The sequence below is a fragment of the Salmo salar genome, chromosome ssa04, assembly GCF_905237065.1.
Source record: "Salmo salar chromosome ssa04, Ssal_v3.1, whole genome shotgun sequence".
Taxonomy (NCBI): Eukaryota; Metazoa; Chordata; class Actinopteri; order Salmoniformes; family Salmonidae; genus Salmo; species Salmo salar.
In genome coordinates this window covers 56,388,322-56,401,382 of record NC_059445.1, presented here as the reverse complement: position 1 = coordinate 56,401,382, position 13,061 = coordinate 56,388,322, and the positions used below count along the sequence as shown (strand labels likewise).

Sequence of the window (13,061 nt, the reverse complement as noted above, 5' to 3'; positions counted from 1 at the left end):
AACATCCATTCAGTGAAGTAAACATCTGTTTAAGTCCACATACAGCTATTTATATTTTGTTTTGTAAAGTCATTTTGATTGGCCAAGCTGGCCTCTTACCAGACATTCGGTTTACTGCCCTGTGACCCAACAGAAGTGTGATATTTACGGTCTTGTTCAGTAGCCATAATTGCTTTGTCTGTTTTTGTTTCTCTGTTTTGTTTGTTGTTTTTTTGTTTCTTTACTGCTTTCTTATCTGTATGCAGACGGTGAGTTACAATTTCACTACACCTGAGTTGTGGAAGTTTTAAATCCTGTTTTTAAATCAGTATATCAAGTCCACACTAGCTAGGGTCAATAGAAAACACCCACACCAGTCTCTTCTTTCATATTAGACGCATGCAAACCAAGCTGTTAGCACCATGTTATCATCCAGCTTGAGACTGATTCCCATTGTGCTCTATATTCCAAACCCTGTCTGCATATAGTTGAACATCAATTTGTCAAAATACACTATGACATTTTAATATGGAATCAGGACAAATCCATACCCATTTTTTTTTATACATGCTATATTTCGTACACGTATGTTTAAGCTATTGTCTAACTATTAGGCCTTCTAAACAGGATTTAGCTTTCACAACCATCTAGCTTGAATGTTGGCATTACATCAATATTTTTTCTTAGATGTACCAGAGATTTAGTATCTGTTTTGGGGGTGGAAATATTGTGGGTCAAATTGATTTTTAGCTACATTTCTGTTTACATAAATTTATGCTGTGTGCCATTCGGATTCCCTGCCCCAGTTCCTCTGTGTTCAAGAGTAATGTTGCCCAACCCCATGGGTGCCTACAGGTTTCACTATTGTTGTCATAAGAGCTGTGTAGTTTATCATTGCTCTAAGCTTAGGTTATTTAATCCTGAAACAAGACCACATAAGTTTGAGGTAAAGCCGTAAATAGACGTGAGCTAGATTAATCGGGATGTTATGTTTCATCTTTTATTAAAACGTTTAGAATTTCTTCATAGCTAGCCAACTATCATGGTAGATCCAAAGTTGTAGGCAGTGAACGTGCCCTGGGTGATGTTGAATCAGTGTTCATACTCTGATGGTTTCTCTGCTCATATAGTATTGATTAGATGATACACAGTGCATTCTGAAAGTATTCAGACCCTTTGACTTTTTCCACATTTTGTTACGTCATAGCCTTATTCTAAAATTGATTCAATAGTCCCCCCCCCCCATCTAAAATATCTGGAAGGTTCTCCCATCTCTAGAGGAACTCTAGAGGAACTCTGGAGCTCTGTCAGAGTGACCATCGGGTTCTTGGTCACCTCCTTGACCAAAGGCCCTTCTCCCCCGATTTTATTTTATTTTTAATTTTTAGTTTGGCTGGGCAGCCAGTTCTAGGAAGAGTCTTGGTGGTTCGAAACTTCTTCCATTTTAAGAATGATGGAGGCCACTGTGTTATTGGGGACCTTCAATGCTGCAAAAACATTTTGGTGCCCTTCCTCAGATCTGTGCCTTGACACAATCCTGTCTTGGAGCTTTACAGACAATTCCTTTGACCTCATGGCTTGATTTTTGCTCTGACATGCACTGTCAACTGTGGGACCTTATATAGATGGGTGTGTGCCTTTCCAAATCATGTCCAATCAATTGACTTTACCACAGATGGGCTCCAATGAAGTTGTAGAAACATCTCAAGGATGATCAATGGAAACAGGATGCACCTGAGCTCAATTTCGACTCCCATAGCAAAGGGGTCTGAATAATTTTGTAAATAAGATGTTTTTTTATTTTTAATGCATTTGCAAACAATTCTAAACCTGTTTTCTCTTTGTCGTTATGGGGTATTGTGTGTGTAGGTTGAGGAAAACATTTTAGAATAAGGCTGTAACTTAAAGTGTGGAACAAGTTAAGGGTTCTGAATACTTTCCAAATGCACTGTACGTGTCCAGTAAGACTATCAGATGGTAGTGGCTGTAGTAAGTGTAAATTTCAGGCCAGGAGTATAGAGATGTTGAATAGGGCCGTTTGAAGAGTTACTATGGGCCAGAGGGCTGAAAATCAGATTAACAACCAATTCATTGGTTGTTAAAGTAAAAGACTGCTGTTTTTATTAGACCTGTGGATTCAATAAGAGTCTTCCTCCTCTCTGTAGGTCCAACGTTGCCCCTCCTCCCAATGTAATTTACACAGGCCTAAAATGCTTGAACAAACATATGGTTTGAAATGAAATTCCTGGGATTTCCATACTGATAGACAGACACATCCCTGTGACAGTAGTGCTCTCTGTCCTCCTGTCCTATTATTTCTGAGATGGACCGTACCTAATAGCCAGTCCACTTGTAGGATGTTTATATCAGTGAGGGTGGGATTCTTGTCTGATCCTATATTGTTTGGAGGAGGACGCATTATTGATCTGTGGGCTACAATCCAATAGGCCTATGTACTGATTTCAAGAGTGGATTTAACCAAAACTAACCACGTAGTATGACTGTCATATGGAGCTCACTGTTGAGAGGTGAGAAAAGTGACTTGTAGCGCCAAAGATGGTAAAGCACATAGGCTATATATTGTGGCAATAAATAATACTCATTTGAAGCAAAAAGCAGTCGTGAGATTATACTGGATTAGCAGTCATGACTTTTGTCATTCCCAGTCATCTGTGTTGTAGCTACTGTTGGACAGAACTAGTGGGAAACGCAGGGCCGTGGTCACTAGCATAGTAGCATATGCATTCAGACAGGGCATCCCCTCCCTCTCAACCACTTTGCTAAGTCTGTCATGTGATGGTTTAGTCACCCTGGGGGATGGGAACATCAGAATACACACTGTGTGCAGATTCTCACCATGCACACTTTAAATTGCTTAATCTGTTCCAATCAAAATTCACTTTGTTGAATTTAAAATTTGGCTGCTTAGCTATAATTGGTGCACTGCGAACTAGTCTGATGCTGTGATTATGAATAACACAGCAAAAATGATTTTGCAGCTTTTGGAAGTTAATTTCTTTTTGTGATTTACAATTAGCTTTCGATATGGTAAATGACAGGGAATACATTAATGCTTCTTAATAAGGCTTTAGCTTACCTATTTAATGTTTATTCACCCAAAACTAATCAAACAAAACACAGGTGAGTAACCTTTTCTAACCTATCATCATTGATATATTAACACTATTAAATAACATGTAACAACACGCAGTCTTAATCACTATTGAGAACCCCTCTTCTCCATTAGTTTAAGTGGTTTTATTTGCCAGTCCCCAAACACACTGTGCAACATACTGTATGTTTCCTCTGCCTTTAATACTGTCCAGAAGTATTAATTAGTCCTGTCCTCTTCTTCTATTTAACCTTGATGCAGATATGTAAGATTTCAGTGGTTATCTGTAAACATTTTGCTTTTCTTTTCTTTGCTTAATCTCTATATGACTGGTGTTTTAGTAAGTCATGGTGACCTCCTTGCCTGATGCTCTCTGAGCCATGACTACCAACATTTCGAGCTTGACTCTCGTTACTCAAGTGGAATTTGGTATTTACTTTACCTTTCCCTCAGTCCTGTGTGTGTGTGTGTGTGTGTGTGTGGCTCTCTATAACTCTGACCTGTGTGTGTGTGTGTTGATTTAGCTCTCAGATTAGCCACAACGGGTTGTTCTCCCATGCGATGCCCCTCTCTCTCCTCCCTCTGCCCCTCTCAGCTGCCAAAACCCTTCAGATCTTTAACATTGAGATGAAGAGCAAGATGAAGGCCCACACCATGACTGATGACGTCACCTTCTGGAAGTGGATCTCCCTCAACACAGTGGCACTTGTGACCGACAATGCCGTCTACCATTGGAGCATGGAGGGGGACTCCCAGCCAATCAAAGTCTTTGACCGGCACTCCAGCCTGGCGGGCTGTCAAATCATCAACTACCGCACTGACGCCAAGCAGAAGTGGCTGCTGCTCATTGGCATCTCCGCACAGGTTACTGTCTTAAACACACACACACACTGATGCATATTCATGCGAGTGCACTCACACTATATTATGATTGTAAATATGGGGAAGAGGTCTGTTGGTGATAGAGGTGCTCTGATTTTGACACCACACTCCACAAAGCAAGCTATTTTGCAGGGATTTGTGGTCTTGCATGATGTCTACTTTGATGCTAATTAGCATTTTGGGATCTGAGAATATAATGATAAAAGTCATCTTGTCTGCGAGATTTACATGGTTATCAGAATGTAAACACAGCCTTTATTTCAAGTGTTTCTAAAATCCCCTATGGTGAATAATGATTGGAACCATTTCCCTATTTGACTGCTAGGTTTTATAGGTATTATGACACCTCCACTGTGGGGCTCTATGGCCAGGTGCTGCTAAGAAGGACCTAGAAAAACTGCAGCAGGCCCAGAACACAACGGCACAGTCCCCAAATCCAGAACAAATTCAAGTTGACGTTCAGTATTATATAGAGCCATTATTGCATTGAACTCCCTTCATCTCATGTTGTTGAAATGAACAACAAACCCAGGTTTAGAAAAACAGATAAAAGCATCATCACTGCACGACGCCTGTCCCCTTCTTGACCTCGATATTGTGTGTATGCACTGATATGTAGACACTGACATTTTAAGTATATGTAGGTCTGTCCTTGAGCTGTTGTCTATTAATGTTATGTCATGTTTTGTGTGGACCCCAGGAAGAGTAGCTGCTGCTTTCGCAACAACTAATGGGGATCCAAATCAAATACAAAGAAACAACTCTTCCGTGACAGTGAATATCCCTTATCACACACGCGGCGTGGCCTTAGTATGCACCATCAAACTCGATCGACTGACTGCCAAGCAGAACATTGCATACCCTGTTGCTCTGTAGTTAACTTGTTTGTGTTTTCTCTGCTGCAGCAAAACCGTGTGGTGGGGGCCATGCAGCTGTACTCTGTGGACAGGAAGGTGTCACAGCCCATCGAGGGCCACGCCGCAGGCTTTGCCCAGTTCAAGATGGAGGGCAACACAGAGGAGTCCACACTGTTCTGCTTTGCTGTGAGAGGACAGGCTGGGGGAAAGGTAGGACAGGGGAGGAGAAGAGGGACAAAGGACTGGCAGGTTAAAGTCTATTGTGGTTGGTAGATATGATATTTTTTTCATTTGACAATACTTGGCGGACAAATCTGGTTTAAATAACGTAATAACCAGATTACCACTAAGTAGTTGAAACCTGGTTGTATTGACGTCATTGCAACCAGTTTTGCCCGTTGGCTAAGCACTTTGTAGATGACCGTAAATGACATTGTTCTCAATGATCCTCTCTAATGTAGTTGCACATCATTGAGGTGGGCACCCCAGCCACAGGGAACCAGCCTTTTCCAAAGAAAGCAGTGGACGTGTTCTTCCCTCCAGAGGCTCAGAATGACTTCCCAGTGGCCATGCAGGTAGATAATAGCTATGTACTGTACGTATCACTGTTATACCTATTTGACACTACTGAGCCATGCCAAGCTGTGCTGCAGTGGCCTGGTTACGGATTCATCATAATTGCATGCTGGAAAGGAGAATGTGAAAAGATATCAGATCCGGCACAGTACGGTTCGGCACAATATTGTGAAAAGGGCGTTAGTGTTAGCCAATGATGTCCTGTTAGGAACCTTGGACTGTACTTTTCACTGTTCGCCACTTAGACCAGGGCAGCCTGACATTGTGACTCTGACTGCACATAGTGAAGAGGGGCGGGCACATCACTGATGACCTGAAATGGTCCGTTCACACACAGTGTGATGAAGGTGCAACAAGCGCCACTTCAACCTCAGGAGGCTGAAGAAATTTGACTTGGCCCCTAAGACCCCTCTACAGATGCACTATTGAGAGTATCTTGTCAGGCTGTATCACTGCCTGGTACAGCAATTGCACCATTTGCAACCGCAGGGCTCTCCAGAGGGTGGTGGGGTCAGCCTAGTGCATCATTGGGGGCACACTTCCTGCCCTCCAGGAAGGCCAAGAAGATGATCATGGACCTCAGCCACTGCATGTACACCCCACTACCATCTAGAAGGTGGTGACTGTACAGCTGCATCAAAGCTGGGACCTAGAGACTAAAAAACAGCTATCTCCAGGCCATGAGACTGTTAGTCACCACTAGCTGGCCTCCGCTCAGTACCCTGCCCTGAACTTAAGTCACTGTTACTAGCCGGCTACCACCCGGTAATCTGCCCTGTACCTTAGAGACTGCTGCCCTATGTACATAGTCATTGAACACGCATCATTTTAATAATGTTTACGTACTGTTTTAGCCACTTCATATGTACAGTGCCTTTGTGGGAAGGTTTTCAGACCCCTTGACTTTTTCCGCATTTTGTTATGTTACAGCCTTATTCTAATATTGATTAAATAAAAACAATTCCTCAGCAATCTACACACGATGCCCCATAATGACAAAGCAAAAACAACAGGTTTTTAGACTAGTGGTTATCACATTAACATTAGTATTAAGACACTTTACTCAGTAATTTATTGAAGCACCTTTGGCAGCGATTACAGCATCGAGTCTTCTTGGGTATGACGTGACAAGCTTGGCACACCTGTATTTGGGGAGTTTCTCCCATTCCTCTCTGCAGATCCTATCAAGCTCTGTCAGGTTGGATGGGGAGTATTGCACAGCTATTTTCAGGTCTCCAGAGATGTTCAATCAGGTTCAAGTCCGGACTCTGGCTGGGCCACTCAAGGACATTCAGAGACTTGTCCCGAAGCCACTCCTGTGTTTCAACTGTGGGACCTTTTTATATAGACAGCTGTGTGCCTTTCCAAATCATGTCCAGTCAATTGAATTTACCACAGGTGGACTCCAATCAAGTTGTAGAAACATCTCAAAGATCAATGGTAACAGGATGCACCTGAGCTCAATTTCGAGTCTCAAAGCAAAGGGTCTGAATACTGTGTAAATAAGGTACTTATGGTTTTTTCTTTAATACATTTGCAAAAATGTCAACCTGTTTTCACCTTGGTATTGTGTGTAGATTGAGTTTATTTAATCCATTTTAGAATATGGCTTTAATGTAATATAAAGTGGAACAAGGGAAGGGGTCTAAATACTTGGTGAATGCACTGCATATCCACTGAGTACAAAACGTATATCAATGACCTACACTGACCAGGTGAATCCAGTTGAACGCTATGATGCCTTATTGATAATCCACTTCAGTCAGTGTAGATGAAGGGGAGGAGATGGGTTAGAGAAGGATTTTTAAGCCTTGTGACATGGAATGTGTATGTGTGCCATTGAGAGGGTGAATGGGCAATGTAAAGATGTAAGTGCCTTTGAACGGGGTATGGTAGTAGGTGCCAGGCACTCCGGTTTGTGTCAAGAACACTGCTGGGTTTTTCACGCTCAACAGTTTCCTGTGTGTATTAAGAATGGTCCACCACCCAATGGACATCCAGCCAACTTGACAACTGTGGGAAGCATTGGCGTCAACATGGGCCAGCATCCCTGTGGAATGCTTTCAACACTGTAGAGTCACCTTGTGTATTGTTTTGTATTACTTGACTGTTGAGGCTAGAAACACTCATTTCCCTTCACCTGCGACAACGTCTAAAAATGTGTACGAAACCGATTTTGTTTTGAGGTGGCTGTAGATTAGGACAGGGATGTATTGGCACAGGAAGTGTAGCTTTTATTTATCCATTCTCTTTCATTCATCAATGAATGATAGAAACCTGTACTGCCCTTGAAGGATTTTCTTTCAACCTTAGAATACTTGGATTTTAAGTTTTTATACATTTGGTTTTTCTAAACATATTTTTCCACCTTTTCCTCTCAGATAAGCTCCAAGCAGGACGTGGTGTTCCTCATCACCAAATATGGCTACATCCACCTGTACGACCTGGAGACTGGCACCTGCATCTACATGAACAGGATCAGCGGAGAGACCATCTTTGTTACGGCCCCTCACGAAGCCACCGCCGGCATCATTGGGGTCAACAGGAAAGGACAGGTACAGATACCACCTCTCCCACACTCCTCTATTCCAAACCAACCTCCTTTATCCAGAAATATGGCCTGATTGAACGATTGATTGACTTCAAGATGTTTAATGGGTTTCGAGTTGAACAATGTAAACAGAACCTTCAGCTCATCCTCCACTTATGATTATATTATTTTCCACCACCTCTACAGTGTGTCATGTAATATATAGCCTAATACATTAAAACCCTAATGGTATTTCTATTGATGTGCTCCACTGTAACCCAGCCCAATGTGTTTCATCCTCATTATTGTACCACCGCTGGTCCAATACTGCTCTGCAGTCCATACATTATACAGCCTATAATGTAGTCTCTCTGGGGATTCCAGAAACATCCACCACCGTGAGCTGATTACTCAAGCGGTACCATGGATAATACCACCCACCACATCTAAGACCCAATAAGACAATCATCACCACATTCCACCCTCTTTCATATTTAATCATGTTTTCATGAGCAACACAGGGAGGTGGACGAGTGGCGTTGAGCGAACAGGATAAATAAACAATTCCCCCGGCCTGCCGTTGTCAGAGGGCTAAATCTAAGCCAGGAGCTGTGCGTTCATTATAAATGATCCAACACCCTCCACTGTGAAGACATTACAGCAGGATGATAGGATCCATCTAGCTGATGAATAATGTTCCAGCCAGGCCACAGACCCCATGCATTATTGAGTGGAGGAGGGAAGTTGATCTGAGAGACACACAAACTGAGCACACAGCACTAGACATTGGCTGGGGGTTTCCATAAAGCAGTGAGCACAGGCTGGCTGTAGTTTGTATAGATAATGTCATAGAGACACTGGCAGGGTGTGGCTTCTATACAGTACAGTGGTTGGGCTACAGCCTCCACTTGACTAGGGCTCAGGTGAATGAATGGCATTGGACATACACTGCTCAAAAAAATAAAGGGAACACTTAAACAACACAATGTAACTCCAAGTCAATCACACGTCTGTGAAATCAAACTGTCCACTTAGGAAGCAACACTGATGATTGACAATACATTGGCACAATAGCATGTGAAATGGAATAGACAACAGGTGGAAATTATAGGCAATTAGCAAGACACCCCCAATAAAGGAGTGGTTCTGCAGGTGGGGACCACAGACCACTTCTCAGTTCCTATGCTTCCTGGCTGATGTTTTGGTCACTTTTGAATGCTGGCGGTGCTTTCACTCTAGTGGTAGCATGAGACGGAGTCTACAACCCACACAAGTGGCTCAGGTAGTGCAGCTCATCCAGGATGGCACATCAATGCGAGCTGTGGCAAGAAGGTTTGCTGTGTCTGTCAGCGTAGTGTCCAGAGCATGGAGGCGCTACCAGGAGACAGGCCAGTACATCAGGAGACGTGGAGGATGCCGTAGGAGGGCAACAACCCAGCAGCAGGACCGCTACCTCCGCCTTTGTGCAAGGAGGAGCAGGAGAAGCACTGCCAGAGCCCTGCAAAATGACCTCCTGCAGGCCACAAATGTGTATGTGTCTGCTCAAATGGTCCGAAACAGACTCCAATTCGCCACTGGCGCCCTGTGCTCTTCACAGATGAAAGCAGGTTCACACTGAGCACGTGACAGACGTGACAGAGTCTGGAGATGCCGTGGAGAAGGTTCTGCTGCCTGCAACATCCTCCAGCATGACCGGTTTGGCGGTGGGTCAGTCATGTTGTGGGGTGGCATTTCTTTGGTGGGGCCGCACAGCCCTCCATGTGCTCGCCAGAGGTAGCCTGACTGCCATTAGGTACCGAGATGAGATCCTCAGACCCCTTGTGAGACCAGATGCTGGTGCGGTTGGCCCTGGGTTCCTCCTAATGCAAGACAATGCTAGACCTCATGTGTCAGCAGTTCCTGCAAGAGGAAGGCATTGATGCTATGGACTGGCCCGCCCGTTCCCCAGACCTGAATCCAATTGAGCACATCTGGGACATCATGTCTCGCTCCCTCAGGAGACTATCCGCCACCTCATCAGGAGTATGCCCAGGCATTGTAGGGAGGCCATACAGGCACGTGGAGGCCACACACACTACTGAGCCTCATTTTGACTTGTTTTAAGGACATTACATCAGAGTTGGATCAGCCTGTAGTGTGGTTTTCCACTTTAATTTTGAGTGTGACTCCAAATCCAGACCTCCATGGGTTGATAAATTGGATTTCCATTGATTATTTTTGTGTGATTTTGTTGTCAGCACATTCAACTATGTAAAGAAAAAAGTATTTAATAAGATTATTTCTTTCATTCAGATCTAGGATGTCTTGTTTAAGTGTTCCCTTTATTTTTTTGAGCAGTATATTTAGGCCTAATCCTCTCTTCTTGTCAGTAGAATGTTTGATAAGTGAATTAATTTGCTTCCCTTTGGTTGCCGAAGATGTAGCCAAGCTAACTGGAGTTGGAATGCAACAGCATAGTAGTCTTGTGTAGTTTGATTGCTCATTAGTTGGAATGAGTTGGAATATCTTAAGGACATAATGCCTTGGTAATAGGGATGCCTGCTGGCTAAGCAGGTCCCTACAGTTCTTTTTTTTCTCCATCGAGTCCCACACAGGGAGCTGTGGGGCTCACCTCTCCTCTTCTGTGTGTGTGTGGCATGCGCCGTCCATCCAAGATGTTGCTTCTGCAGCCTGGCTCTGGCTGACCTTGAGATGGAAGAATCCCTGCAAAAAGCTGCCCTTCAGAAGTTGGAGAGATAAAATAGAGGTGGAGAGAGAAAGGAGAAAAGTAGAGCCAAAGAGGGGGAGAAAAAAAGCCACTGCCCCTCTCAGCAGCACATGATGTTGAGTGGGAGGCACCAATCCTCTTACTGCTGACTGGCTGGGAGGAGAGGCTCTCTGTCAGCCAATCACAGCCCCTAGAGTCACTCCGCATCACAGGACTCTGTGACGTCAGCTTTGTCGTCAGTCACAACTGTGTGTTTGATTCTCACACTCACTCACTCTGTGGTAGAGAGGGCACATCTACTCTAAGAGCTCCATTGTACCTCTTTTCTTTCCCTCCATCCCACCTACCCTTTATTGGCCCACCCATATTATTTGGGGATGTGGTCTCTGACCCCTCCTCTCTGAGTGAAGGGGAGAATGAGGTGCAGTCATGCCTGTTAACAGCTGTGGTAGTGGCCTGCTGGGCTTATCGCAGGGCCCCTCTCCCCTAGTCCCCCCTATAAAGCCTCTCCCACCAGAGGCATACCATACACTGACACACTAATGATGTATTTATTACCATACCAGCCCCAACCCACAGCCTGGCTCAATGCCCCCACAACAAATTATAGCGTTTAGCCTAATATGCCCTGATGGCCCTCTTTGTATTTCAGTTCTGTTTTATCTCCATGCTCATAGAAGTAAAACTGCGTGTGCTTCAATGTGCTTGCCGGAATATATATGTGACGCAGCGGAGTCTATGGTGCACTATGCAGTGTCCGTCATAGATGGTTGTCCCTGAGAGCACTCACGCTGTGACGCTGATGGCATTTCACATGCCCTGAATTGTCTGCCTGTTAGTGAGACCACTACAGACTGAGGCCATTTCAAAGTGCTCCATTCAGGGCTCTTGTTATACATTTACCTCCCTCCCTCTGACCTTACTGTCCTTCTCCCCTCTGATTGGTTGCTTGTCATTTGGAGTATTCTTTGAACAATGTGGCCAGCTGGTGCCTAACTTGGTTGGTGCAGGAGAAGTACAAAGAGTGAACAAATTAACAGTAAGCTAGTTCCATCTCTCCAGCAGAAAGCAGACCTCCTCCCTCCCCTCCACACATGGCTGTGTCCTTGTTTACTTGTGACGTTGTAGCTTGGCTTGCCTCTGGCCTGCCATTCACTGTCCTGTCTGTCAGTTACCTGATCTGGAGCATACGCTTTCATCTCAACATGTCTGTCAATGGGAACCGTGTGTAAGAACAGAGGCCATTGTAGCTAGATGGTAGATACAGCCCCCTGTCAACAAGTTAGAGCAGTAAACACTAGTGAGATGGAAGAGTGCAATGTTGATTTTAAATTTCTCCAGTCATGTGACAATAGTTCTTCAGTTGTGTTTTTAAGTAGTTCTCAAGCTTTTTTGTGACCTTGTAAATACTTCAGATTTTTCCTTAATTCAACAAAGGCCACAATCCACTCTTAATCTGCAACCCACAAGTAGAGACTTACCATGACCCACAGATCCAACCCACCGTTTGAAATATGATACTAAGCAATACCTGTATGACATCTGTGAAATGTCCCCTCAGGGTCCCTCTGTGCTGTGTCGAGGATAATGTCCCCTCAGGGTCCCTCTGTGCTGTGTCGAGGATAATGTCCCCTCAGGGTCCCTCTGTGCTGTGTCGAGGATAATGTCCCCTCAGGGTCCCTCTGTGCTGTGTCGAGGATAATGTCCCCTCAGGGTCCCTCTGTGCTGTGTCGAGGATAATGTCCCCTCAGGGTCCCTCTGTGCTGTGTCGAGGATAATGTCCCCTCAGGGTCCCTCTGTGCTGTGTCGAGGATAATGTCCCCTCAGGGTCCCTCTGTGCTGTGTCGAGGATAATGTCCCCTCAGGGTCCCTCTGTGCTGTGTCGAGGATAATGTCCCCTCAGGGTCCCTCTGTGCTGTGTCGAGGATAATGTCCCCTCAGGGTCCCTCTGTGCTGTGTCGAGGATAATGTCCAGAGACTCTTCTTTCACTGTCTCCAGGTTCTGTCAGTGTGTGTGGAGGAGGAGAACATCATCCCTTACATCACCAATGTGCTGCAGAACCCAGACCTGGCCCTGCGCATGGCCGTCCGTAACAACCTGGCTGGGGCCGAGGAGCTGTTCGCGCGCAAGTTCAACAACCTGTTTGCCGGGGGAAACTACTCTGAAGCTGCCAAGGTGGCCGCCAACGCACCAAAGGTAACGAACACATCAATGGTACAAGGTCTCCCTCCAGGGGTGAGCAGATCACATCACTGTGATGTAATGGAAGTTAAAGTAACTGTCTAGTTTTTCCAGATTACTATGAATATGACCCTTAATTAATTACATTATGAGTGAAATAGTTTTCCTTCCAAGAAATATTAATGACAAGTAAACAGCTGCTCAGCCAATGAGCCAACGTGATGTCACGTTATATG

The 13,061-nt window shown here is 44.6% G+C and overlaps 1 protein-coding gene across 7 annotated transcripts in view; it reads left to right on the top strand.

The window, feature by feature from the left end:
* The window catches only part of LOC106603518 (clathrin heavy chain 1), a 58,321-nt gene that overhangs the window by 25,164 nt on the left and 20,096 nt on the right, over window positions 1-13,061 (top strand). For 4 of the 7 annotated variants that reach the window (XM_014197310.2, XM_045717123.1, XM_045717122.1 and 1 more), the window contains exons 3-8: window positions 246-248; window positions 3,687-3,955; window positions 4,879-5,040; window positions 5,292-5,405; window positions 7,788-7,961; window positions 12,643-12,840. In XM_014197310.2, coding sequence (XP_014052785.2) covers window positions 246-248; window positions 3,687-3,955; window positions 4,879-5,040; window positions 5,292-5,405; window positions 7,788-7,961; window positions 12,643-12,840 — 920 coding nt within the window. The remainder of the gene's footprint in view (window positions 1-245; window positions 249-3,686; window positions 3,956-4,878; window positions 5,041-5,291; window positions 5,406-7,787; window positions 7,962-12,642; window positions 12,841-13,061) is intronic. The other 3 variants (XM_014197311.2, XM_014197315.2, XM_014197318.2) reach the window with 1 other exon arrangement.